Source organism: Rissa tridactyla, chromosome Z (genome assembly GCF_028500815.1).
Source record: "Rissa tridactyla isolate bRisTri1 chromosome Z, bRisTri1.patW.cur.20221130, whole genome shotgun sequence".
NCBI lineage: Eukaryota > Metazoa > Chordata > Aves > Charadriiformes > Laridae > Rissa > Rissa tridactyla.
Genome location: NC_071497.1, coordinates 75,608,047 through 75,634,833, shown reverse-complemented (window position 1 = coordinate 75,634,833; position 26,787 = coordinate 75,608,047). Strand labels below are relative to the sequence as shown.

Here is a 26,787-nt window from a genome sequence, read left to right as displayed (position 1 = left end):
GAGGAGTGGGAGCTCTGCTGGCTCCCACTGAGCCAGCGCAGGCTGCAAAGGGGAGGTCTCGCCTGTGGCATACGCAGGAGATAAAGTTGGCATGTGGGAGGAGAGCGCTATTACAGGTGCAGTTGTACACCAGGATTACTGGCCCATGAGCCTTCAGCTTCTCCACTGAGACACTTCACATGACCCCGTGTCTGCCGTCAGGGGTGTTAGCCATTCTCCTCCATTTGCACTCTGTGGCTGGACTGACTGCAAGTAACAGAAACGGAGAAAACGCCGAGCTTCTCCTTATAAGAATAAAAGAGATTTATTTTAAAGTTGAAAATATATAACAAGGAACGTGTATGTTGCAAGCCCTCTACCCTCAATGTAAAGTAGGATGTTGTCCAGCCCAGACTTGTAAGGATTCCGAGCAGGATGAACAAGACTGTTTCGCCAATGATTCCTTGACTTGAGCTCTGGCTAAGAACTGGTGAGCAGCGTGCCAGCACACTGATGCAAGGGCAGGAAATTTCCTCTGCAAAAAGATCTTCTTGCCCCTTGTCTCAGCTCCTGTTCAAGTGCTCCTGCACTCAAGAGAAAGGACACAACAGTTTCATTCCTTACTTCCCAAGCCCAGCTTTCCTTGTCACCCAGAGCAGTGTATACACAGGACCAAAACAGAGATAAAGGACTTGCAGAGAAAGAGGTAGGAAATCAGTACAGGTATCTGTGAGAGAACAGGGTTTTGAGAGATATCCAGTTTGTGACTATTAACAGTGCGAGGCGAGGGGGTCTCCAGGCATGTTGAAGTATTGACAGACAGATTGTCAGGCACTGCTCTATCTGTGCAGTGTGACTGTTCCCATCCTCTCCCCTCTGCAAGGATGAGACTGATCCAGATACTGCAGTCTCAGCCACTGAGACCGGCTGAGTGCTGATGAAAATTCATTTCTGCAGCAGCCCTGTCCAAAGGCACAGGGCCAGCTGGTGCAGCAAAAAAAAGAAAAAAAAAGAAAAAATGCCACTGTATGTCTGGATATGTTCACCCAGTTAGGGAAGGACCAGCAGCACTGGAAGACGACAGGGCTGAGACACTTTGACCTGCAAGAAAGTCAAGAAATACAACTCAGCAGAAGACATAGAAAGAGGGCTCCATTCCGCAAACTGTCATAGATGACAGTTGCAGTCATCTATGCAGATCACACAGTTTTTCTTTCATCTGCTTAACCTCAGACACAAGGCGCACCCCCCATGTACATCAATACCCACAACAGGAATGAAACAACTGAGTCAAACACTTCAGGGAGAGGATTTTCTCCGCCATCAAGAGGAAGACAAGACAGGCCCTGGCTGACAAGCTTTGCTCCAACATGAATTCCTGGGAGTGGAACCACGCAGGGAACTCGTCAGTCCCAGTGCAAGACCGCAGCGGGTCTGCAGCCAACGGCGTGGTCCTCTGGTCCCTCTCCACTCCCAGCTGACACAAATCCAGATTTTTACAGTCGTGTACAACAGCACTATTACTGCTTCCTCCTGCCTTCAGCAACTGAATGGGACATGGATTTACCTACTTGCTGCAGAGGGGAGCAGATGCACTAGATGCTTCAGAAAATTAATGCATTGGGCATAGCTAATTGTGTCAGATGGCCCTTCTGATGGTCTACTCCATATACTCCTATAATGCACCCAGTATACTACAGCCTCAGTAACCAGCTGTGTTTCCAGCTGTGGAGACCTTGTTTGAAGTCTTCACAGGCAGCTGCCTTTTCTTATGTTCTCAGCCTTGCATTCGGTTCATTGCATCTGTTACCCCCTGGGACTCTCTGCCCAGCACCCACTTCTGATATGTGCCTCTCTCTGTAACGTTAAGCCACTGCAGCTGACTGCTGTAGTGTGCAGATATACTTCTGATAGTACTCGTCCATCCAGCCCTAGGTCTCTAACAAACTGTGAGCTCCCTCCAGCAGTCTTGTTATTGTATTGCAAGTACACTGCTGGGAACCCAACCTTATGCTGATTTTTCCCATTTTTCCTGGTATCTTTGCAGTCCTGGAATGCTGGTCACTGCCCTCTGTTTTTCCTGCTCTGTTTCTGGGTAGTTGGTGGCCAAGAGATCCTCCAGATGGAGCAGGAAGGGAAGAGCCGCTTTGCTCCTCCATTTCCCTGGGAAGCTGCAATTGCTGTCTGCCCTCCTGTGTGCCGTCTCCTCTTACCGTGTCACTTGGGCTCTACGTCCTCAATGCTGAGAGCTTGACAGCCGTTCTGCACAGAGGTGTTCAAGGTAGTGGAAGAGAACTGCAGTGAGAAGCAGACAGACAGCATCAGCGGAGCACTGACTGGGACACTGGCCACATCACAGCCCCTTCTGTTGTGGACTTTTCTCTGGGCACCTCAGCAAGCCTCTCCCAGGATATCCCCCAGCCCAGCACTTCCACTGAACACAGTCTTGATCCCAAGACCACCAAATAAAACCTGTGACCCAGGAGCTAAGAAGCAGAGTGCTATTTGTGGAAACCTCCTCTCTCCTGCCCCTGGGTAGGGCAGCTCCACGCATCCCAGAATGGCCATGGGTGGCAAGGCTTGGCAGAGGATATGCCCCAGCTCACCTGCTGGATTTCCTGCATCGCCAGACATATGGAAGAGTGGAGGCGAGGGAAGGCTCGTTGGCTGCCTATCTCCTTGCCTGAGCTTGGCTTTGTCCTGCTCTTGTCCAGGCTCTCTTCCTTTTGGCAATTCTTGGTCCTCCTGAACCACACGTGTCTGAGAACTGCAGCTGCTCCTGACTGCAGAGCAGGTCTGCTGGAGGAAGGCCTGGAGGGGCAGGGCTTCTCCTCTGGAGGGGCCTCTCCCTCGGCTTCTGGTGGACCCAGCCTGAGGCACTCCAGTTCTTCGTAATCCAAACTCTCATTACTTTTCTGAGCAAGGGAAGAGTGGATTCAGCAGTGGCTTGCAGACCCTCCGCACACCCCAAAAAGCACAACGAAGAGGAATACCCAGCTGTGACCACTGCTGATGTTCAGGGGACAGGGACCTGTCCCCTGAATCCACTGCCAGGGCCTCTCCCCCACCCCAGAGCTCCCCAGTGCCCGGCTAGGAGCATTTCCCAGTGCATGCAGAAGAGGCCAAGCTGCTTGGCCAGAATGGGATACCCACAATGGGAACACAAAAGAGAGATGCTGCCGCAGTGACTCTGTCTGCTCAGGGCACAGTCCATGCCCCATCCCCTTTTCTGGCTGCAGATTCTTGACATTCACCTGCCCACAGGGAACAGTCAGTATCTCCATGAAGGGCTGGATGCCCACAGTCTGGTGATACCGAACCAGTTCGGTAAGCGAGGCGTGAGCTCGGTCTTCCCCCAGGATGACATAGCGTGCATTGGGCTGCATCTCAATCATGTAGTGTCTGCAGCGGCCTTCGCCCCTGGGAAGATGGAGAGATAGAAATAGTCATGGCATGTCTCTCCACAATGTCTCTCCAGTCATTGCTTTCTGCACTTGTCTCAAGAGGCCAGATGTGATCGGGGACACAGTAACAAATATTACAAAGATGCAGGAGATGCACCATGCTGGAGTGTCACACACTGTAGCAGCAGCAATTCCCCCAAAGTCAGTGACAGAACCCCAGCAGCTAGATCCAAACTCCAGCAGACGGTACCGCCTCCCATGCTGTTGTCCACACGAAAACTCTGCCCTACCCCTTGCGTGAAGCTGTACAAAGACCATGCCCTTGCAGCACTCTGATTGCCTCTCCTCAGGCCCTCCTCTAGACTCATCTCCTCTGCTCCAGCCACTGCTTCCTCCAACCCGGTTTGCCCACTCAGCCATATAGCACAGCCTAAGCAGGACCTGCACCCTTGTAGCTGCAGCACCCCACCCACAAAGAGATCCGGCTTTTGTCAAAAGACAGACCCCACAGTGCCTTTTCTGCTACTCTAAACTGTTTAAGGGACCCACAACAGGAGAGGCTGAGCATCATCCTCAATGGACTCCTCTGTGGAGGACGCTAACTCCTCCAGCCATGCAAAGCTCATTTAGGACCTTCTTTTTTCCTTCTCTGCAAGGAAAAAGATTACATTACCTGTATGTCAAGGTGTAGCCGGGTCGGCTCTGACTGATCCGAACAAGGAAGCAACCCAAAGGTTTGTCAATCAGCAAGTTTTCAGCTTCCCTGTAAGCAGGAAAGAGTTCTTCAGCAGACTGTGAGCAGCTGCCTCTGTGCAGGGATTCCCATCCTATCTCACGTGGTGCTCCCAGAACACAGGGAGGCCAGCATCTGCCCCATGTGCTCCTAGCTAGAGATTTCCAGACTCAGGCTCGCTGGTGCAGGGAGGCATTAGCAGGCTGAGGAGGCACAATACTCTCAGCCAAAGGCTCTCCAAGCAGGGCTGCTCCAAACCTGCTCCAGCAGTCTGACTAGTGCGGCAACAGCAGCTGCCTTCCCGCACAGAGCACATTACAAAGCGTCGCTGAGATGAGGAGGCTGTGCACACATGCATTTCTTGCCCCTCAGGGCTGACGGAAGAAGTGAGGATGCTGTGGGGTATTGGCTCAGCACAAGGTAAGCCCAAGTGCCTTGGAAAAACACCAACTTGGATTATGCCACTCCGCCTCTCTAAACTTCCTGCTGGATGGAGGTCTTCCCCCACTCTGCCCAACAGACAAAGCACCGCTTTGTGCTTGTCATGTGCCTTGCTCCAGGCTAAAGGTGACTGCAAATCACCAGTGCAATTTGGGATTGCTCTGGCTGCTCTGTTACATGAGGTTGAGCTTACACTGCTGTACGGAGACAAATCCAGCAACAGGAAGCACCACTTAAAATGTATCTAATCTTCAGTGTCTTTGAGAAGGATCTGCTATGTCCTTCATTGTGAAGTGCTCGTAGCTAGCCTGTATTTGAATTAGTTAGTTTTATCTTCCAGATGCTAGTTCCTCTCCTGCATTCTTGGATCTGTGGGCAAAAGCATTAATGCAGGTGGGGGCCTTGTTAATTATCTTAAAAAAAGAAAAAAACCTCAGCTGTCAGCTACTGTAGTGTCCTTTACTAAAAAAATGTCCTGTGTAATGTCTCCTGTGTAATGTTCACGCTGATAAGCTGACAAAACCCAGCAACTTGTGATCTAGTAAGACTGAAGGAGACATACAGCTTTAACAGAAAAAAGTTACAAACTGGAACAAGACGATAACAGTGTTCAAATGGCAGGCACGCTTGGCAGCAATGCCCACACACAAGTCCCAAATAAGGGACCCTGGCAGTTGGCAAGCATACAGCACCATAGACTAATTTGCACACAGGGGTGGCTAGAGCCAGAAATTCTGTTGTCTACCTGCTGACCCCACTGTCTTGCTTCTATCTGATCACTGGCATAATCAGCATTTCTCTGATTATCACACAGCTTGGAAAGTAGTGCTTGGCTCAGCCAAGAGAGTGAAGTGTGAGGCTTACCCAGTAGCAAAATTTCAAGCATTTAAATAAAGGTTTTCCTAAAAAAGCTCGAGACTTCACAGTCTTGTAAACCACTCTGTAAGAAGGTAGGGCGTTCTCTCTCTCAGCCTACAGCCTACATCTCAGCTCTGGATGTCTCTCTCAGCTTACAGGGATATAAATGCCACCTATACTGCACTATCCTTAGATGGGCAAAGGTATCAACAAAAAGCCTTCCTTTTCCCGTATCAGGGAGCTTTAGGGGAATCTTTCTATTGGGTACTCACTAAAGCTCCTCTTAATAGAATCATAGAATCCTAGAATCATTTAGGTTGGAAAAGACCCTTGGGATCATCGAGTCCAACCATCAACCCCACTCCACAAAGTTCTCCCCTACACCATATCCCTTAACACCACATCTAAACGACTCTTAAACATATCCACGGATGGTGACTCCACCACCTCCCTGGGCAGCCTATTCCAGTGTCTGACCACTCTTTCTGTGAAGAATTTTTTCCTAATGTCCAGCCTAAACCTACCCTGCTGCAGCTTGAACCCATTCCCTCTTGTTCTATCACTAATTACCTGTGAGAAGAGACCAGCACCAACCTCTCTACAATGGCCTTTCAAGTAGTTGTAGAGAGTGATGAGGTCTCCCCTCAGCTTCCTCTTCCTCAAACTAAACAGTCCCAGCTCCTTCAGTCGCTCCTCATCAGATTTATTCTCCAGGCCCTTCACCAGCTTCGTTGCCCTCCTCTGCACTCGCTCCAGCACCTCGATATCTCTCTCTTATGGAGGTGCCCAGAACTGGACACAATACTCAAGGTATGGCCTCACCAGTGCTGAGTACAGGGGGACAATCACCTCCCTCCTTCTGCTGGTCACACTATTTCTAATACAAGCCAGGATGCCATTGGCCCTCTTGGCCACCTGGGCACACTGCTGGCTCATGTTCAGCCACTTGTCAATTAGAACCCCCAGGTCCTTTTCTGCCAGGCAGGTCTCCAGCCACTCTTCCCCAAGCCTGTAGCGATGCATGGGGTTGTTGTGGCCCAAGTGCAGGACCCGGCACTTGGCCTTGTTGAAGCACATTCCATTAGCATTGGCCCATCAATCCAATCTATCCAAGCCTCTCTGTAGAGCCTCCCTATCCTCATGTAGATCAACACTCCCGCTTAGCTTCGTGTCATCTGCAAACTTGCTGATGATACACTCTGTGTCCTTATCAAGGTCATCAATAAAGATGTTAAACAGAAATGGTCCCAACACCGAGCCCTGAGAGACACCACTTGTGACCGGCCACCAGCTGGATTTAACTCCATTGACCACCACTCTTTGGGACCGCCCATCCAGCCAGTGCTTGATCCAGCAGATCGTATGCTCATCCAGGCCATGAGCCACCAGTTTTTCCATGAGAATTCTATGGGGAACAGTGTCAAATGCTTTTCGAAAGTCTAGGTAGACAATATCCACAGCCTTTCCCTTATCCAATAATCTGGTCATAGAAGGAGATCAGGTTCGTCAGGCAGGATCTGCCTTTCATAAACCCATGCTGACTAGGCCTGATCCCCCGCTTGTCTGTTATATGACTTGTAATGGCACTCAAGATGATCTGCTCCATGACCTTCCCTGCTACCGAGGTCAGACTGACAGGCCTATAGTTTCCCGGATCCTCCTTTCTGACTTTTTTGTAGATGGGCCCTACATTTGCTACCCTCCAGTCCATTGGGACCTCCCCAGTTAGCCATGACTTCAGGGAGATGATGGAAAGCATCTTGGCGAGCACGTCTGCCAACTCTTTCAGCATTCTTGATGTAACCCATCTGGTCCCATAGACTTGTGCGCATCCAAGCGGCGTAGCAGGTCACTGATCACTTCCTCTTTAATTGTGATGACCTTGTTCAGCTTCCCTTCCCTGTCTCCTAGCTCACAAGGCTGGGTGCCCAGGGACCACTGCTAAAGACTGAGGCAAAGTAGGCATTGAGCACGTCAGCCTTTTCCTCATCCTTCGTGACTATATTTCCCTCTGCATCCAGTAAGGGAGGGAGATTTTCCCTAATCCTCCTTTTGTTGTTAATGAATTTATAGAAACATTTTTTGTTATCGTTAACAGCTGTAGCTAGGTTAAGCTCTAGCTGCGCTTTGGCTCTCCTAATTTTCTCCCTGCATAGCTTTGCTATATCCTTATAGTCTTCATGAGAGACCTGCCCCCTCTTCCAGAGGTCATAGACTCTCCTTTTGTTCTTGAGGTCCAGCCAAAGGTCCCTATTTAGCCAGGCCGGTCTCCTTCCCCGCCTAGTTGTTTTTCGGCACACAGGGACAGCCTCCTCCTGTGCCTTTAAGACTTCTCTCTTGAAGTATGTCCAGCCTTCCTGGGCTCCTATATCCTTCAGGGCAGCCTCCCAAGGGATTTTGTCCAGCAGTCTTCTGAACAGGTCAAAATTTGCCCTCCGGAAGTCTAAGGTGGCAGTTTTACTAACCCCTCTCCTTCTTTCCCCAAGAATCAGAAATTTGATCATCTCATGATCACTGTGCCCTAGACGGCCACCAACCTTTACCTCCCCCACAAGTTCTTCCCTGTTCACAAGAAGCAGGTCCAGGAGGGCACCTTCCCTCGTTGGCTCACTTACCAGCTGTGTGAGGAAGTTATCTTCCGCACATTCCAGGAACCTCCTGGATTGTTGCCTCTCTGCTGTGTTGTATTCCCAGCAGATATCCGGGAGGTTAAAGTCCCCCACAAGAACAACGGCAAGTGACCGCGAGATTTCCCCCGGCTGCTTATAGAAAGCTTCATCCGCCTCACTGCTTTGGTTGGGAGGTCTATAGCAGATTCCCACAGCGATATCAGCTTTATCGGCCCTTAACCTAATCCAAACACTCTCCACCCCATCATCAGTATACTTGATTTCTGAGCTCTCATAGCATTCTCTAATATACAGGGCCACTCCTCTGCCTCTCCTTTCCTGCCTGTCCCTCCTGAAGAGCTTGTAGCCATCGATTGTGGCACTCCAGTCGTGTGAGGCATCCCACCATGTTTCTGTGACAGCCACTATGTCATAGTTTTCCTGGTGCATCATGGCTTCAAGCTCCCCCTGTTTGTTGTGCATACTGCGTGCATTGGTATAGATGCACTTCAGATGTGCTAACGATTCCAACACCTTTTTGTGAGTGTGGGGCCCATTTCCCACCAGACCCCTCTCAGGTGCTTCCATGATTTCTAAACGTCTGTCCCTTCTCTCAAATGAAATGGCAGAGTGAGAGTCCTCGCTAGTCAACCATCCTTCAAGCCCTGGCATGCCTCCCTCGGGTTTATTCCTGACAGGCCCAGTTATCTCCCCTTCCCCCCTCGTATCTAGTTTAAAGCCCTGTCAATGAGCCTTGCTAACTCTTGCCCCAAAATTCTTTTCCTCTTCTGGGACAGGTGTGTCCCACCTGCACCAGCAGGTCAGGTGACTCATATAGCAGCCTGTGATCATAAAACCCAAAGCCCTGCTGATAACACCAGTCCTGGAGCCACGAGTTGACCTGTTGCCTCTTCCTGTTAATTTCCTCATTCGTGATTGCCACTGAAGGGATAGAGGAGAATACAACTTGGGTTCCTGATCCCTTAAGCTGCCGCCCCAAGGCTCTAAAATCTCTTTTAATCGATTTTGGGCTCCTTCTACCCACTTCATCGCTACCCACCTGAAATACTAAGAGGGGGTAATAGTCAGAGGAGTTTACTAGGGCCGGACATTTGTCCAACACATCCCTGACCCGTGCCCCAGGGAGGCAGCAGGCTTCCCTGTGAAGTGGGTCAGGAGAGCATATTGGCCCCTCCGTCCCCCTCAGGAGAGAGTCATCCACAACAATGACCCGTCTGCTTTTCCTTTTGGAGCCAGTTGTGATGCTGGGTCCATGGCGACTTGGTCTTTCTGACGTTCCTGGCCTGGGTGTATCATCCTCCTCTCCAACAGCCAGTTCCTCCTGCAGGGCTTCATACCTGTTCTGCAGGGGCAACTGGGAAGGTGGGAGGGCCCGGGAAGGGATTCGCCCGCTTCCCCGAGCAGGGACCTGTTTCCATTCCCCCTCTTCTCTGCGATCCCTGCCTATTGCCTGGTGACGAGAGGGGAGGGGGTCCTCTGACTTGTGTGGGGCATCACCCTGTTCCCTTTCCCTCAGGGAGTGGGTCCACCAGTCACTCTCCCTCTCACATTCCCTGATACTCCTCAACCTCTCCACTTCTTCCTTCAGCTCAGCCACCAGAACGAGCAGATCATTTACCTGTTCATATCTGACACAGGTGTTGTCTCCACTGCCCTCCATCGCGAGTGCCGGGCTCTGGCACTATCTGCAGCCAAAGGCCTGGACGCCCATATGTTTGCGTGGGGCCTCTGTCTGCGTGCCCACAGTTTTTTTAACAGCAGCCTAACAGAGTTTCCACAGTCTTTCCCTGGACCTACATAAAGTTTCAGCATTTGCATCCTCTGACGGGGAGCTCCAAGCTTCCCTCTAACCGTTTGAAGCTCACAGCCTAAAAATGAAAGGTTATGCAGGTCACTCCCATCCCTTAAGGGGGCAAATCCTGGCAAATCCAACCTATGCGGTTCTCCTAAGGATACAGCTTCTGCATGCCTGCCTGCCACAGACCAAGCTGCGGCCACTGTGTCCAGCGTACTCACCTCCGGCTGATCATCCCATGCAGCCAGCTTGGAAAAGCCCCATCATCCTGCATGACCTTCCTGGCCTGTGTCTCTTTGAACCAGCGGATAGTTGCTCCTCTCTTGCATTTCCTCATTTTTACCTCTTCTCTGGTCTGTTTCTCTGTCCCCAGAACAGGGCGAGGCACAGAAGGGTCCAAGAAGTTATCAAAAGGAGTGGACTGAAAGTGAGGAAAAGGGGAAAGTGGGCATGAAATCAAGGCCAAAGGGAGTGAACCTTTGAAGGGATCCCTTTGGTAGTGATCCCATTTCTGAGTCCCTTAGGACAAGATTAATCGCAAACTATCAAACACTGCTTTCAGTTCCTCAAAGGTCCTAACCATGCTTTTTAACTAACCACATTAGGAAAGGGCTCTCTCACTTCTCATAACAAGAATGACAATGTTCTCCTGGGACCGCACGCAGGAGAACATGTGCATGCAGAAGATGGAAGAAGCAGGGAACCAGCACATCTGGCTAAGGGGTCCCAAGCAGAGACAACGTTGCTACCTCTGTTAGTTTGCTGCGCGGCCGTGGCACTGGTGGCTGTGGTGACTTATCAGGCGAATGGGTACAAGGCTGAGGGCGCCTCTTTCGTGGCATGGGGACTGGAAGGGAGATTCTTTCTGCAACAAGTGAAAAGAAGTAGATGAAGTCTAGCATCCAAGATCCATGAAATCCACCCTCCAAGTGCCCAGGATAGAGACAGGCTCTGCTGCATGGACTGTGTGGGAAAGACAGAGCTTGGCACTCCTCCCAACACAGCCAGGCAAATGACTTTCACCACACTGCTTCTGCTCCCCACAGAGAGAGCTGCACTTTCAAATAGCAGAAACGTTAGCACCTCCCTGCCCACTGCATCGGTGGAGCCCCCAGCCCCAGGAGAGCTGAGGGCAGGCTGTCATCACCTGGAGTTTACAGCACTTCGAGGTGATCGGCGCACAACTGTCCATGCACAGGGACAGTGGGAGCAACTCACTCTGGGCCTCTGCTTCCACTGCCAGCTGACGGCTTCTTTCTGCCTCCTCCTGTAGCCGCTGCGCCTGAGCTCTCAGCTCAGCCACCAGTTTTAGGTAACTCTTCCTGCATCTGAATCCCCTGAAAACTGTTCAAAGAAAAGCTGTGGTTAGAAAAAAAATGTTCATCATGGCTTTGTCACTCCCTGGGGGAAGCACACGAGATAATATTCCTTCAGCCAGTGCAAAGCCCTCAACACTTCAATCATGTTAATAAAGAGCTATACAGACTCTACTTGAGCAGGCAGTCAAAAACATGTGAGGACTGTCTCCTCTCTCTAAGCTGCCAGAACATGGATTTAAAAAAATCAAATTACAGATCTAAGCTCTCATCTCTAATGCCAAGGCACAGGATACCTAGAAAACGAAGTCTCACAGAAGGGCCTCTGTTAACCACCTATCTCTCTGGTACCCTTCAGACACTACTCAGTAAAAACAAAGCTCTTCCGTGCAGGAGACGGGATTTCCTTGATGTCAGCCCACAGGATAATGTTTCCCATAAGCAGCCATCACAGGGATCATCAGGAACTTTAGTGACATTGCATTATCCTGCCTACTCTACCAGGTACTAAAGCACATGAACTGAAAAGCCACACCCTCTCATTTCCCACTACCCACACATCCTCCCCACAGATGAGAACAAGGCACAGCATGTGACAGTGTGATGTTTGTCATACTGTACAGTGCATAGTTGGAAGCTGCTCAGATGCTTCAGCAGTGCAACAACCCGTACAGAAGAGAAGTACAACAGAGACAGACCAGGCAGGATGACGGCCTCCTCCTCCTGGTTGCACAGTCCTCATGGAGCCTGTGCAGAGGGAAGTACCAAACTGCCCACAGTGCCTGCTCTGGAGAAACAGGCTGCCAGAGCAGATGCTACCTGGAAAGGAAAGAAAAAAAACACACCAAAACAAAACCTCACCCCTTCTGCCTGTCTCTGAAAGTAGGAATGAGATCTGCTTCACTCATGTTCTTTTCCCTCTCCTCAGTTCAACACCACTCACAAACAAGCCCTCACTCTAGAGGACGGTTACTCAGATCTCAGGACACAGACAAATCATATGCTTGCCCTGCTCAGGTCTGCCACGTGCTTTCCCTTTCCAAGGCCCACACTGTCTGACGAGGATGAGCATGGAGGTGGTGGGGATCTGCAATAAGCACTCTGACTCCACAGGGCCTTGACAGGGAGATGGTGCCTGGCCTGCCTTTCTGTCATCTGCAAAGGTGCAATGGCGGGTCCAGCAGGGACTGGAGAAAAGTTTTTCTTTGCCCTGGTCTGAGATCAGAGTTGAGGGACTCTCCTACCCCAGTGCTCACCTTTCTGTATGACAACTGCTGCTCCTTCCAGTCGCTCCACATACTTTGCCAGCTGTTCCTGGTGCCAATATTTAAAGAAAAGTCGTGACTTTCTGTGAAGTTAGTGAAAGAAAGAAGCAGTGAGAAACACTGTTTGTCTAAACTTGCATCCATGGTCCTTTGGACAGGCCTTTCCTACGGCCATTAAGTTTTCCTTGAAGGGAAACGAGACAACAGTCTACATGTATAAATTAATGGGGGCAGTTCAGGCCCCCATTACCAGCAACAGTGATCCACACCTACCCACATATCCAGCCTGTCAGATCTGTACTTTGCAGTATCTCCAAGCAGCTGAAAGAGAGGAAAAAAGTGAAATAAATAATTTTCCACCCAAAGCGAACACTATGCAGCCAGTGGTCTTAGGTGCATAAAGGGGAAGAAAGCTCCTCAACAATTCTGCATTGCATTCTCTCTACCCTGTCACTTGATCACTTTCAGTAACTGGCTGTCAGTCTGTATTGCTCCTTGAGGTACAGCTAGGATGACATTCAGGAACATCAGCAAAGGGGTTCCCAGAGGCAGATTTCCTTCAACTCCCTGGGAGGCAATTCTGCAGAGCTTATTTTATTCTCAGAACTGTTTTTCCTTATTTCGTTTCCAAGCTCTTTGGAGCACACAAGTTGCAAGGTCGACACAGCAAGACTTCCGGAAGAAAGCTTGTTTTCCAATTCCAGTTTCATTTTGCAGACTCTAGTGATAAAATTTGGGTCACTCGGAAAGATTCCTCAACACTTGGAACTGAAAGCAGTACTCTAGCTGCACCACACAGACGGCTTCCTCCCTCTGCCTGAAAATCCAGGCTGTGAAATCATACTGGCACTTTTTGCCAGTATCTTGCATAGCAAAGCAGAAGTGGTTTTCCTTCTATCTCAGCCAGCTTCCACTGTGACACAATCTATATCCACAGTAATTCTTTTCTCAAATGCATCCTACAATTTTTGTGTCTGAAAACACCATGCTGCCTGTTTACCATCATTTCTCTCTTGACCTCACTTGGGTTTGCAATTCTTATTAATTCAGAATCCTCAGTAACTTCAAGGAAGCATGTGAAGGCTGGTGGAGCTACTGCCAGGAGAGAACTTTTCCAGGAGAACATTCAAATCCTTGTCTTAAAAGACTAAATAACCCTCAGCTGGCTGTCTTACATGCTTCATTCTCACTATCAGTCACAATTGACCACAGCAGGAAGGAGGAACTGGAAAAGTGGAGAAGCAGAGGTGGGGAGGTGCTGCCCTAGATGTAGGAAGGAAAAAGCTGACAGGGTAAGACTGCAGGGCTGGAGGGACATTTACTTGTGTAAGGAACAGCCAGGTTCTGAAAGTGCTGAGGGTATATTATGCCTGTACACATAAAAAATTCTTGGACCAGAATCATCTCCTCTAGCCTGGGAGACATTCAGTGCTGGCTGTTTTTCTCAGAATTGTCTTTATCTTCTTCTTCTCCCATGAGATCATCAGGAAGAGGCCTGGAGAGGCACTTGGCAACTGCACTGAGCCCCTGCCATACTGAGTTCAGTGGATACCCTTGACCATTATTGCAACTGCCTAAATTAGCCAGTTCTTATCCCACAGGATATCATGGCTTTATAGCAATTGAAACTGGAAAGATTTAATTCATCATTGTACCAAATGCTTTTTAAACACTACCTGTCTTTGCCTAGGAATTTGTGTTCCCCGTTACCACAAACCCCTATCCTTACTTTGTTCCCTTTACTCAGTTTGCTATACTACCTTGAGAGCAAAAGTCTCTGAAGAACAAATTGGATTGCACATAACAAAGAAAGGGTTCCTACCTTTCTTTTGTAAGGGAAACATGTGGTTTAACTAGAAGAATTCCGTATCTGTGGAAAACAAACCAATTCAGCAAAGTAAGAGCCCCATCCTTGATGTGCTAAGGTGATCCATGTCACCCTCACAGCAAACAACAATAAATCACTGTCTTTCCCATTCGACCTCCCATGGCAAACAACCCCATGATCTCAGGCATGTGAACTTTAAAGAGGCAGTTTCACTCCCTGCCCATATCTGGTTACCAGGGTCACTTCCCTAACAATATCTAACAAGAAATACTCAGAGGTTTTAACAAACCTTTCAGCAAATTCCTCAAATGAGGGTCTCCAGGAGAAACCATCTCTTCGGATGCGGATTGTCTCCAGCAGTCCGTTGTACCGGAGCTGAAGCAGCACCACAAAGAGAAACAAATAGAAACAGGTCATTAGGACACCAGTTTGTTCCTCTGCAGCTAGAAATTCCTTCATTCAGCCCTAAACTTTCTGAGTTCAAAATGAAAAAGTTTCTTTCTGAAAATGCTTCCTTGGTTAAAGACCAAATTTACCACATCCTGTTACTCTGATGATTAATCATTCTTAGTTAAAAGTTCAAAACCATAAAAACCAATGACTGAAATAACTTCATCTTCCAGCCATGGGTACTGTTTTGCCTCTCTCCCTTAAAGGACAGCCTTTTACTTCCAAATCTGAACACAGAAGTACCCTGAGGCACAGATGAACTTTTCTCTTAATCCTATCCTTTCTTATATATATTAAACAGGCTACATAGCATTCTGAGCTCTTCTAATAATTTTCAGTATTTTTTGAAGTGTCTGGATTTCAGACCTGACAAAATAGCCAAAGACAGTCATATCAGCACATATCAGCTCATGTCAAAGCGATCCCATCTTGGTTCCTATTCAGAGTTGCCCTGGCTGATAGTTGAGAACAGTCTCATTCAGGAAGCATCATTTTTCATGGAGAAGTACTGTCTGTACCAGTCCCCATCTAGGAGATGCAAAGATGAATCCTAGTAGCTGACATGCAGATCTCATTGCATTCACGAAACAGAAATGGGAGAGAACTAAGACTGTAAAACCTGGACCTAGCAGCCTGTGTCACAAAAACAAACAGGTACCCAGAACCCACATGCATAAAAGCGTGCGTACTCTTTCTCTTGCAAGGGGAGACTCAGACTTGTCAGCTTCCAGCTATCTCCACAGCTTTTAGGTGAAGTCTGCTCTCCCCACTGAGACATGGCAGAAGTACCTGTAAGGTACAGTGCTTTTCCTCACCTGCAGCAGTACCACCTGGCTGTCCACCACACCTGGCTCCTTCTGGCTGTTGGGCTTTATACAGCGCACAAAGTGGGGGTTGGCAGAATACATCCTCTCCATGAGCATCATCAGGGAATGCTGGCGAGGACAGAGAAAGATTAACAGTCCAGCAAGCCAAAGCACTGCCAGAGTCTGGTGAGCAATATCCTGCAGTTTTCCCATCCCACAGCAACTTCACAGACTCTGACAGCAACTGGGTCACTCCCACCATGATCAGCTGTGCTTGGCACCCAGAAAAATCCCTGTCTACGTGCTGGATGCTGCAACTACGCTTAGCAGCCTGGAAGCTCTCACAAAAACATCACTGCACTTTTCTCAAGGGGCACTGCAGAGCAGCAATACTTTACCCGGAACTGAGCTCCAGCAGACTGTTTTCGTGTACTGTTGAACTTGTCATCTGCTCCTGGTGTGATCTGAAACCAGACCCAAACAAGAGGATCACCCCTGGAAGGAGCACTAAATTGCCATCCAAAGAGTTCTGCTGGAAGGCAGATAGCAAAAAGGAGAGTGAACAGATTTCCGGGAGGGAAGACAAGTTAAACATATCAGCAGAAGCAAGCAGAAAACATGGTAAAAAACAAAGGAGAAATTGTTTCAAGCATACTGCTGTCTACTTTTAATTTCAAGCAATTCCTGTCTGCTCTCATTTTCAGCCAGTTTGTCAAATAATATATATCAGGTAACTATGCCATCATTTATCAATTGCCATGTGGACCTGAGTGCAATACCTTGGCTTTCACATGAGGCATCAGTGTTCCTCTCCTGGAAATAGTGGCTGGAAGAACAGAGACAATAGTTAATTTTGTACCTTTGCTCACAATCAGCCATGTCTAAACATTCAAACCTCACTTCACACACAAGTCTCCCTACAAATAATGAATCACAGACAGGGTATCAGATTTCACCATGTGGAAATACAAGGAAAGAGAGAAAGAACAGGAGAAGAAAGTGCAAATATATGAAGCACACAATGCAGGCAATATTATTTTCTGCCACTGAGAAAACAAGGCAATTAGGTTATTTAACAACCCTAAATGACCTTCAAAAGAAATATCATCAACAGGCATCTGACAACGCAGAAAAAAAGTAGAGATAGCAAATGGGAAGCTCAATTACAGGAGTTAAGATGGCAGGTTACATAAAGTCACAGCTTAAAACTAATTCAGTGACAAGACAAAAAATTCAGGGAAGTTGAATTTTATAAGGATCTAATGATAGTCTTGCACAACCTTGATGCAACAGTTTCATGTGAATCATATAATCACAGAATGGCTGAGGTTGGAAGTGATGTTTGGAGGTCACCTCAGCCAACCCCTTGGCTCAGCAGGGCCACCTAGAGCCATCCGCTCAGGACCAGACAACCAATCTGAGAACAGGTTATCTCTGCTATTTATGAACTTTCAAAGAGTTGGGACTAGACTATCTTCAGTAACACTGTGGAAGTGGTAATGAAGACAGATACTCCTGAGCAGAAAAGCTGAAAACCACAGTGGAGAATAGAAATGAAATTCATCAGTTACTTGTAAATCCCAGAAAATGGCATAGACAGAACAGAACAAAAAAAAATAAATAATTTCTGCACCAGAAGCACTGTGTTCAGCCAGACAAATTCCAAGGAAGCATCCACCTGACTTTTCTTTAAATGTTTACTTTCAAAGAAGCCTTGGAGACTCTGCGGGATTATCAATAACTGGAAAAAAGGAGTGTAATGGTGGGAGAGAAATAATGCATGACCTCAGAGTTCTTTAACAAGTTGTACCTGAAGAACAAAATGTGTTTGAAAAGGATAATCTCTACACTCGTCGCTTGTGGCTTTCCAGCACTATTTTCATTGTGAACAGTTAGAAGCTATGACCTTGTCCAGCTTCATTTCTATACAAGAACAGAGCATATGGAAAGGGACAGTGGAGATAGTCCTGCACTAGCCGTGGAGAAGATGGGCTATCTGATCTGAGGGAAGACATCTGAACAATGGAGTATTCTCTGGAAGAGGATACAAAATGCCTTGCTTTCCAGGGAGGAACAAACAGCTCTGACAGCTCGGTATAGGCCAGCAGCCCCACTCCAGACTGCAGCCTTCCCAGAGTCTCCCTGGGGCTGCCAGCTGTGAAATGCATTCACAGCACACGAGCCTCATCCTCACACTTAACTCTTGCAAGGTGGGCTTCGATTCATGTGGGATGCCCTATCACAGAAGAGGGACTTGCCTGTGAACAGCAAGCTGAGCAATGGGGTGATGCTGTTGATGAAGAGCCCACGGACGTTAGCTGGCAAGGTGTCTCTGTTCTTCTCTAGAAAGCCCCCAGCAGTATATTGTACCTAGGGGAAAGGGCAGCAAGTCACTAAGGCCAGCAGTGCTCACAGGGTTGCTGTGAAAGCCACCTCCACAGCTTGCCAGGAGCAACCGTTAAACTGAATGTACACTTGCACATGAATTCTGTAAATGCATATGCACTCAATTCAGGTGCTAATCCTGAGGAACAAAACCCTGTGGATGGCACTGAGGCATTACAACCACAGGTGAGGCATACACCTTTTCTTGTTGTCTTTTCCTTGATTACAAAGTTTCCTTTACTTTTGGTTTATGCTTCACTCTTTTCCTTGCTCTCCCCCTCTTTCCTTTGAATAGGCTTCCATCCTGTTATGCATCCCCTTGTTTCTCTTGCTCCCTTTCTTTCTCATCTCTAGGTTCCTTTCTATGTTAGCGGTTATTTTTTGTAAGAAAGAATGTCACAAGTAATAATTTTGTCAGCAATGGTGGGATGAAATTACTAAATTGCATATTAAAATGACATGAATTTTCATGTCTGCTCCTGCTCCAAAAATGGTCTCCAATCAATTCAACGTATTTGGGTCAATGCTTTCAAAACTGGTGGCAGTAACATTATGTGCATAGTCCTAAACCCCAAGGTGCTTAGATACCATTTGAATGTACAAATAATTGCCTCCACTTTCAAAACACCTCTCTGGTCTCACTGTGTTCCTCAGTGCTTGCAAAAAAATAGTGACTGCTATGCTCAGGAAGCCAATAGATAAAGCCATTAGACTGTCCTTTGGTGCTGCACAGAGGATGCAGGGCTTTTATTTTATAAAGGGCTATTTTAAGACTAGAGTTCCAATAGAATGATGATTATTACAGCAGATTCTTCTAATGCTCTTTGCTTCCCAGAGGTAGTCCCACTTTCCTCAGGGGTCCTCTCTTCCTACACCTTCTACAGAAATCCCAGGGAATCCTAGGAGGCAACTCCCTGGAGATATATCACTTCTGTTATATCATTGTTGGACCATACAGTCCTTAACATCAAAACCTTATTTGTCAAGCATATATACATACATACATTACAACAGCATTCTTCCTGCAAACAGTACATACTTTCCCAGCATAGTGAATGATGCTGAAGCCCAAAACACGGCCTCGGCCTGGCTGGAAGTGTAAATTCCCTTTGAAGCTGCTGTTTAATTTATCCACCAATGTCTTATCAGTTGCCTGCAAGGAAGCAGATTTCATAATCAAACTATGAGGATGCAACAGGGACCTGATCAGGGCACATGGAAGCAAAACAAAGTGCTGAAAGTGGCCTTGTCTATGCAACAGTTTCATACAGTATGCTCTGACTCTCCACAAGGACGCCAATATCGTTAGACTGTCCCTGATCTGTCTGTCCTGTCTCATCAGTCACACATGGGAACACTGCTGCTTGTCCTGCTCTTTAAAGTCACACTCAAACACAAGAGCTCTCTCTGAAGCCCAAATATTTATTGCTACATTCCCCCACACTATTTTGTCTGACCCAATCTAACTCACGCATACCTGAGGGAACGCACTCTGCTCATCCAGAAGAGACAGGAGTCCAAGTGGCTTGGCCAGGAGCAGATTCTGCAGGGAAAGGAGACACGATACACATATCTAAAGCAGTACAGGCCATCCACTCTCACCTACAACACCCTTTGAAGAGGTTCTGCCCAGGTACATCTCTGCCCCATGATAGCAAGAGCAAGACTCCTCTCTTGGCTGGACGGAGCAATTCTCTTCTGTCAGTCCTCTCACTCACCAGAATAGGTTCATTATTGTTGAATGTGATAGTCTCCCAAGGCAGCTCTTCTTCCTTATAGGCAGCCTGCTCCATCTGGAAAATGTGCTGAAACAGAGAAAAAAGAGGTTGGAGCACCCCTGAACATTGTCCTTCCCACCCTGAACAGAGGACAGAGGCGTAGCTGTCTCACCCATGGCATAAGAGGCGCAAGATGAAACTGCTGTTCTGCATGCCCATCTGTAAGCCTATCACTTGCTGATCCTAGTGCATAAAGCAGGAATACTTCTCAGAGTGTAAGTGTCCCTGCTTTGCCAACTTTGGTCATTGTTTGGCCCTTCTGCTCCTTCCTTCCCTGTAGCAGTTGCTCCCCTGCCACAGTAAAGAAGGTTGCTGCTCTCTACCCGGCCTGACTAATCCTCATTTCTGTCCTTCCGGGCAATAGACCTGCTTTTTCCCAAGCTCTCCATCATACGCCAGGTAGATCGGTGCTCTGCTTTTTCTGACATACAAGCCGAGATCACTCACAGTAGACTTACATGGTTGAAGAAGTGCTGCAGCTGCTCATTGGCCAAGTTTATGCAAAGCTGTTCGAAACGATTCACTGCAAAGTTTTCAAACCCAAAAATATCCAAGATACCTAAAAGAGGGAAGATGAGCACATCATGCAGCCTGCAGACCATCCCTGCAGAGAGCTGCATACACCAACACACAACTAAATCTCCCATCACCCAGCTCTTGAGGCACAGGGAAACCCCAGCCAAGTCAACAGCAGCACCTCTCCCATAACTCCCCTTGGACAGCTAGTTGGGAGAAGCCCCACTCCCACCCCCAGCTCCTCTGCAAAGCCAGAGTGACCCACAATTACAGCCCCACAGTTGTTTCAGACCAACAAACTGCTCAGAGTTGGCCAAGGCCCTACAGACTTCATGCTGATGACTAGTATCTCCAACATGATCATGTCTTTGATAATGGATCTCTGCACGCAATCTCTGTGAAACCTCATATTGTGCCTTTCCTTTGTTGTGGCTGGGGGATGCACATTTGAGGGCAGAACAGGAGCAAGGCAGGCAGAACTCACCTATCTCACTCAGTTCCACCTCAGGATCCACATTCTCAGCCAGCAGCTCATTGATCTTGCAAACAATCCAGCCAAATACTCGGCCATATGCCACCTTTGCAATGGAGTCCCGAGCATCTGCACAGAGACAACAGCAGCTCACTGAAGGGCTCCAAGGAGGGCAGGGAACGCAGCACACAAGCTGGCGCAATACATTTACTTCTAGCAACAATGTTTAGTGGTTTATGAAGCTATTTTAAAGATCAGATAAACATTAGATAACTGTCTGATTGTCCTTGCCCTCTGTAAGCTCAAAAAGAGCTCTTTCATTATGAAATTCTCGCTATCTTTCTACAAGATCAAATATGGCATACTAAAGCACTTGAGACCATCTAAAATATAAAATTTCCTTTCCAAAAAAGTCCAGCCACTATTCAGAATACCCAGAGACTTGCTTTCCCCTCCACAGGTCTACTGAGTATGGATCCCCTTCCTGCTAAACGAAGCGAGAGGCTCCAAGTTGTACTTGGAAAATTGAATGGTTCTGCTCCTCCTAGCCCACAGCTGCCAAGTGTTCAAATGCTGTGGGCAAGAGAAGGATGCAATTGATGGAAAACCTGCTGATGTTCTAAGAAGGAGGAGACCAAATTAACATGACCTACTGCATGATGCACCTACTGATGGGAGATGTTTCTTTTATTGTCTAGAGAGATGCAAGAGAAGACATTTGGGAAACGGAACCAGCTAATTCCCCATTTCCAGTTTTTTCTTTCATTTATTTTAAGCAATAATCTAGAAATCCCAGGATTTCATGCCTTTTTTTAATTTTTAGAATATTTTATTTTAAATGAACCTTTTTGTGCAGATTCTCTTGGATTACTTTTCTTTCTTATTGAAAGGAAAAACAACACCTTGCTTTTGTTACTTTAACATACTTCCCTTTCACCTTACTCCTTCCCTGATACTGTGCTATCTCATTGATTCTCTCAGTTATTTCTCCATCTACTACCTAGAGCTCTGCACCCTGCCAGCACTCTGCAACAGGAGCCTTCCCCTCTTTTGTACAAATACCTACAGTTTCCTTCTAGGCTGGACTGAGGGAGAAAGCAAGGCTAATTCCTTGCTTTCTCATTTAATCTCTGCAGTCTCCTGGAGATCAAACAAAAGCAGCATTCATGGTCCTAAACACATGGGAGTAAACAGATAAACGTTGATATGCTTGCCTCTGTGCAAGGGGAATGAAGGGGCACAGACAGACATCTTTGTTCACAACAAGTTACACGTGTGGGAATACCCTTACACCAAATATGGCTCAGTCTTTCTAGCCAGCACATCTGCAATTCATTATGTTTCCTACCTTCTGCCTGCTGCTGGGTGTGAAAACGCTGAATCTGCTCGCCTCGGGTCACTGACATCGTACAAATAAGACATTTTAACAGTTCATCTTCCTGCACTCCAAACTGACCCTGGGAAAGAGGAAATACATGAGGACAGTCAATAGTAGTAAACCCTTATTCTACATGGGGGTATTGCATTTCCTTGTGTCTGTGCAACACCCAGTGTAATGGGGTCATGCTTCAGATTAAGGCCTTTGAGCCCCACTGTAAAATAACTACACAATAAGTACAGTAAATAAGTAAAAAAGTTAACGTCTCGCAGCACTGGAGTCAGATGCGGGCTCTGAGATCTGCATTATCCCTTCAGTGACCAAGCTCACTCTTGTGCTCTCTGAAATACTTTCTGTTTTTCTCTCCCAGTGCTGCCACCTTTCACCTTCTTTGGGAGACACGCCAGTCCCCGCCGAATGGTTTAATGACTTACTGAACAGCACCACACGGAGGTGACTGTGCGGGTGCTGCGACGTCTGAGTTTCAGCAGACGTCAGAGTCACACGAACCCACAAGAGATAGGCAACAAAGGGAACTCGGACACAACGGAAGCCCTCAGCAGTTGCTTTAACAGGAATTCCCCTCCCGTGGGCAAAACCAAGGACCAGACTTGAAGAAGTAAGACAAAAAGAAGCTGGCTGCAGAACTGATGTAGTTGGCTGTTTCAGGTATGGTGTAGGAGGGAAAAAGGCAAAGAGATGGGAGTGAAACAAAAAACCAAGGATGCTGGAATTTCAAATAGGTCAAAACAAAAAGACACCGAATAGGAAGAAATATGGTGGGTTTTTCTGTTCTGTGTTGTTAATAACTGGGGTATAAATACAGGATAATGTATCCATCCCATATAATAAAAATGGGATGGTCCTGGGGAATATATACTTCTTAATCTGTGGTAAATTCATGTGAAATAGTAGAAAGTTTAATTCTGGATAACCAACAAAAATTGATAGAAGTTAAGGCGGTATCCTTGGATGAGATCTATTGAAAACACAGAACTGGTGTTCACATACTGCACACCTGAATTTCTCCAAGGCATCATAGCACTTATTAACACATATTTAATTTTAAAAAGCTTCTTTTGTATGAAGTCAACAATGCACGCGTAATATTGCCATATGCAAGACACTGGTTCTAGACACATGAGAAACAGAAGCTGTGAAGTGCCTCTTTGGGAATCAATAGCAGTGAACACAAATGCAATTGTGGGGTCAAATTCTGTATTTCAGGAAAAAACTCCTTGTTCTTTAGAAACCTTCACACTCTGATGCAGATACGTCCTCTGTCATCTCTGGCAGGAGCAGTTCCTGCAATCACACTGCCAGTGGGAACCAGCATCATATCCATAAGGTTTCTGTCAGCTCTTGTGACTCACCGCTGCAGCCTTCAGCCATCCCCGGGAGGCTTCGCTCACTTTTACAGACCCATTCCTCTCCTCAGGCTCAAAGGTCACATTGCCCAGAGACAACACACCAGCCAAGATAGCCTGCATGTCCACTTGCTCCTGAAACACAAAAGAAAGGTGACCGAAAATCTATCAGACAGTAACATATACAAAACAGAGGGCCCAGAAGTTGGACAGTTAAGGGAAAGGCACAGGCAGCCTGTGGAAAAGGCTCTACACGAAGTCTGACGGACTCAGGTGCTTTGGGAGTAACACGGAAAATCCAGAAAGGAGAGGAATAGGGCTGAGTCTCACAACAGCAGCCCGAAAGAAACCCTCTGCCTGCAGGATGCACAGATGGAAATTAAACGACCCCAGAACTGACCTGTTCTTGGAAGCCCACCATGTCAAGGGCATTGCACACCTCTTGGTATTTTTGCTTCCAGCGCTGAGCTACATCCTGTGTACCAAATCGTCCACTTATGTACCTGAGAAAGTGTATATCCCATACAAAACCGTCACACAACCAGCACAGCAAGTCAGTCTTGCCCCAAAGGAACAAAGCAGACCAGCAGCGGTGGACATGTGAAAGGGAAGGAAACTCTTCCGAGGCAATGCAACAAAGAAGAGACTCCAGACCTCCCAGCTTCCATGATGACCCATAAGACCTCTTCATGCAGCTCCATTCAGATCCATTCATTCACATGTGCCAGGCTCCACAGACAGAGCCACAGGGCAGAGGCATAGGCTCCATTATGCTGCTTTCCCCTCTATCCCCCATCATGAAGACTAAACTAGTCTTTGAAGTACCTGTAGAGTGAAGGATCCAATAGCCCATACATCTCCTTTTCCTCTGAAGAAAGTCCAGCAAACATGTAGTAGAAGATATGGAAATTCCTCTCCCCAGTATCTTGTTGCACTACCCGTGACTTCTCTAACAGGTACTCGCTCAACTTTGCACCTCGCACTGCACACAAGAAGGTGACAGGGTAAACTTTGCACTTGGGGCTGAATTGAGCTGTCCTGCATCTCCTTTTTTGGTGACAAGAACATGGAATTGTCTAAAATAGCTTTCTTGTGTACAACACTCTCTAGGCGGCTCAGCACCCTGGAAATGGGCATCTCGGTGCTTCCTCCCATCATCTTAAAGATGTTGGCTCACCTCCTTTAGCAGCAACCGAGGCTTCTGGCACCACAGAGTATCACTGATACTTCCCGTGTACTGTCACCCCCCATATCCTTCCTGGACTCACACACTGTCCAAACCCAGGCCTTATCCTACAGCTGTGGTCACTGTAAGATTTTACTTAATTGCACACCCCTCCCACAGGGAGTCAAGCGTCAAAATTTCACCCTCCACAAGTTCTGGCTACTCAGTCCACTCCCTCTCTCCCCTCCTCCCTCAGTGCCTAACCATCCCCCAAACTAGTAATTGCCCTTGACTTTACCCGTGTTCTTCTGGAAACGCAGCTGTATGTATTTTCCAAAGCGGCTGCTGTTGTCATTCATCACAGTCTGGGCATTGCCAAAAGCTTCAAGCAACGGATTTACCTAAAACAAGCGAGCAAGTAGAACAAGCTTTCTTCAAATTCAGTGATCGAATCTAACTTACTAAGAAACGTTTAACTTTAGCATTTACTGATCAGCATTTGGCTGGAATTGGAACCACTCCATGAATACTCAAGATCACCTATTTTATCATAACCTGGATAAAGGAACTGAAAGAGGCAAATATAGAATGACAGAATTGTTTAGGTTGGAAGGGACCTTAAAGATCATCTAGTTCCAACCCCCCTGCCATGGGCAGGGACACGTCCAACTAGACCAGGTTGCTCAAGAGCCCCATTCGGCCCGGCCTTGAACACCTCCAGGGATGGGGCATCCACAGCTTCCCTGGGCAACCTGTTCCAGTGCCTCACCACCCTCAGAGTGAACATAACAAAGACTATAAGAAAATAAGCACAGTCAAACTGAGCTGATCTCAGTAAGATCACTGACTCATTTGTTAGAAGATAAGGTCGGTATATCAGATTTCCACAAAGCATCTGACATGGTATCACTAGATAATTTGACTGCTGTACTACAATAAACAAGGTAAAAGATGGCACTCAGTAAACGTAAGCATGATAACTTAGCATAAGGCTCAGGATAGTGAATTATAAAGAAAGTAACAGAACAATCAGACCAGCTTGGTAAACTGGATGCAAACAAGGCCAAACAACAATTTTTCCATATTTGAGCAAAGAATGCCTGCTGACTGGAAGAATGATGCCTTAGGGTACATACTGGGCAGACTGCTGACCACAGCTTTACAGCATGCCACTGTAATCCCCAAAAGGCTAACTTAGCCCTTGAACAGATCTAATGGCATTGCCAGTCAAGTCTTTCAGGGTCCGTTAGGCCAAGCACTACGCCAAGCAAACATAGCTATCCTGCTTCCTTAACCTGCTCAGGTCAGAAGCAGCTTGGCAGTGTGGCCCAAGCCAGCTCTAAGTGGAGCCAGCAGGTATATCAATGCCATATTCCCACAACAGAGCACAGGCATTCACCTCGGATCCACCATGGATGATACATCACTGAAATAAGAAGTCACTCCAGCGCCCAAAGCATAGCACAGTGTTTACATGGCAAGGTTTTGGTAGCAGGGAGGCTACAGGGGTGGTTTCTCTGAGAATATAACAGAAGCTTCCCCCGTGTCCGATAAAGCCAATGCCAGCCGTCTCCAAGACAGACCCACCACTGGCCAAGGCTGAGCCCATCAGCGACAGTGATAGTACCTCTGTAATAACATATTTATGAAGGGGAAAAAATTGCTGCACAACAGCAGCCAGAAGAGAGGAGTGACAACACGTGAGAGCAACAACTCTGCAGACACCAAGGTCAGTGCAGAAGGAGGGGAGGAGGTGCTTCAGGTGCCAGAGCAGAGATTCCCCTGCAGCCTGTGGTGAAGATCACGGAGAGGCAGGCTGTCCCCCTGCAGCCCATGGAGGCCCACAGTGGAGCAGACCTGCAGTCTGTGGGAGACCACTCGCTGGAGCAGGTGGATGCCCGAAGGAGGCTGTGATGCTGTGGGAAGCCTGTGATGGAGCAGGCCCCTGGCAGGACCTGTGGAGAGCCCATGCCTCAGTAGTTTTCTATCATTTAAGATACTGCCACACGCCCAGCAAAGAGAATTACTGCAAGTTGTCTTGCAGCAGTGGTGCTTCCTCATCTTCAAGCACCATCCTGTAATGACCTACCTGAAGGATCTGCTGCTCCAGCTGTGAGTTGCCTTTGCATAGGTTCATTATGTGCTGCAACAGTAGCTTCGTACTCTCTGTTTTCCCTGCACCGCTCTCTCCACTGCCAAGAAAAAGCAAAGGAAATTCCAG

At 47.6% G+C, this 26,787-nt stretch overlaps 1 protein-coding gene across 2 annotated transcripts in view; it reads right to left on the bottom strand.

The window, feature by feature from the left end:
- Nucleotides 1-285: 285 nt before the first annotated feature.
- Nucleotides 286-26,787, bottom strand: part of LOC128902654 (myosin-IIIb-like) — a 29,796-nt gene continuing 3,294 nt past the window's right edge. The window contains exons 4-30 of one of the 2 annotated variants that reach the window (XM_054186015.1): nucleotides 26,656-26,758; nucleotides 24,865-24,967; nucleotides 24,227-24,383; nucleotides 23,802-23,904; nucleotides 23,408-23,536; nucleotides 22,005-22,113; nucleotides 20,669-20,785; nucleotides 20,127-20,227; nucleotides 19,609-19,695; nucleotides 19,368-19,433; nucleotides 18,930-19,043; nucleotides 17,764-17,875; nucleotides 16,285-16,331; nucleotides 15,904-15,969; nucleotides 15,515-15,634; nucleotides 14,539-14,624; nucleotides 14,244-14,291; nucleotides 12,695-12,742; nucleotides 12,413-12,504; nucleotides 11,059-11,184; nucleotides 10,590-10,705; nucleotides 10,062-10,261; nucleotides 4,057-4,146; nucleotides 3,234-3,399; nucleotides 2,586-2,894; nucleotides 2,193-2,274; nucleotides 286-1,080 (exon numbers count right to left, since the gene is read on the bottom strand). In XM_054186015.1, the coding sequence (XP_054041990.1) occupies nucleotides 2,197-2,274; nucleotides 2,586-2,894; nucleotides 3,234-3,399; nucleotides 4,057-4,146; nucleotides 10,062-10,261; nucleotides 10,590-10,705; nucleotides 11,059-11,184; nucleotides 12,413-12,504; nucleotides 12,695-12,742; nucleotides 14,244-14,291; nucleotides 14,539-14,624; nucleotides 15,515-15,634; nucleotides 15,904-15,969; nucleotides 16,285-16,331; nucleotides 17,764-17,875; nucleotides 18,930-19,043; nucleotides 19,368-19,433; nucleotides 19,609-19,695; nucleotides 20,127-20,227; nucleotides 20,669-20,785; nucleotides 22,005-22,113; nucleotides 23,408-23,536; nucleotides 23,802-23,904; nucleotides 24,227-24,383; nucleotides 24,865-24,967; nucleotides 26,656-26,758 (2,893 nt within the window). In that variant the 3' untranslated portion in view covers nucleotides 286-1,080; nucleotides 2,193-2,196. Of the gene's footprint in view, nucleotides 1,081-2,192; nucleotides 2,275-2,585; nucleotides 2,895-3,233; nucleotides 3,400-4,056; nucleotides 4,147-10,061; nucleotides 10,262-10,589; nucleotides 10,706-10,987; nucleotides 11,185-12,412; nucleotides 12,505-12,694; nucleotides 12,743-14,243; nucleotides 14,292-14,538; nucleotides 14,625-15,514; nucleotides 15,635-15,903; nucleotides 15,970-16,284; nucleotides 16,332-17,763; nucleotides 17,876-18,929; nucleotides 19,044-19,367; nucleotides 19,434-19,608; nucleotides 19,696-20,126; nucleotides 20,228-20,668; nucleotides 20,786-22,004; nucleotides 22,114-23,407; nucleotides 23,537-23,801; nucleotides 23,905-24,226; nucleotides 24,384-24,864; nucleotides 24,968-26,655; nucleotides 26,759-26,787 lie in introns of those variants that run through there. The other variant, XM_054186016.1, reaches the window with a different exon arrangement.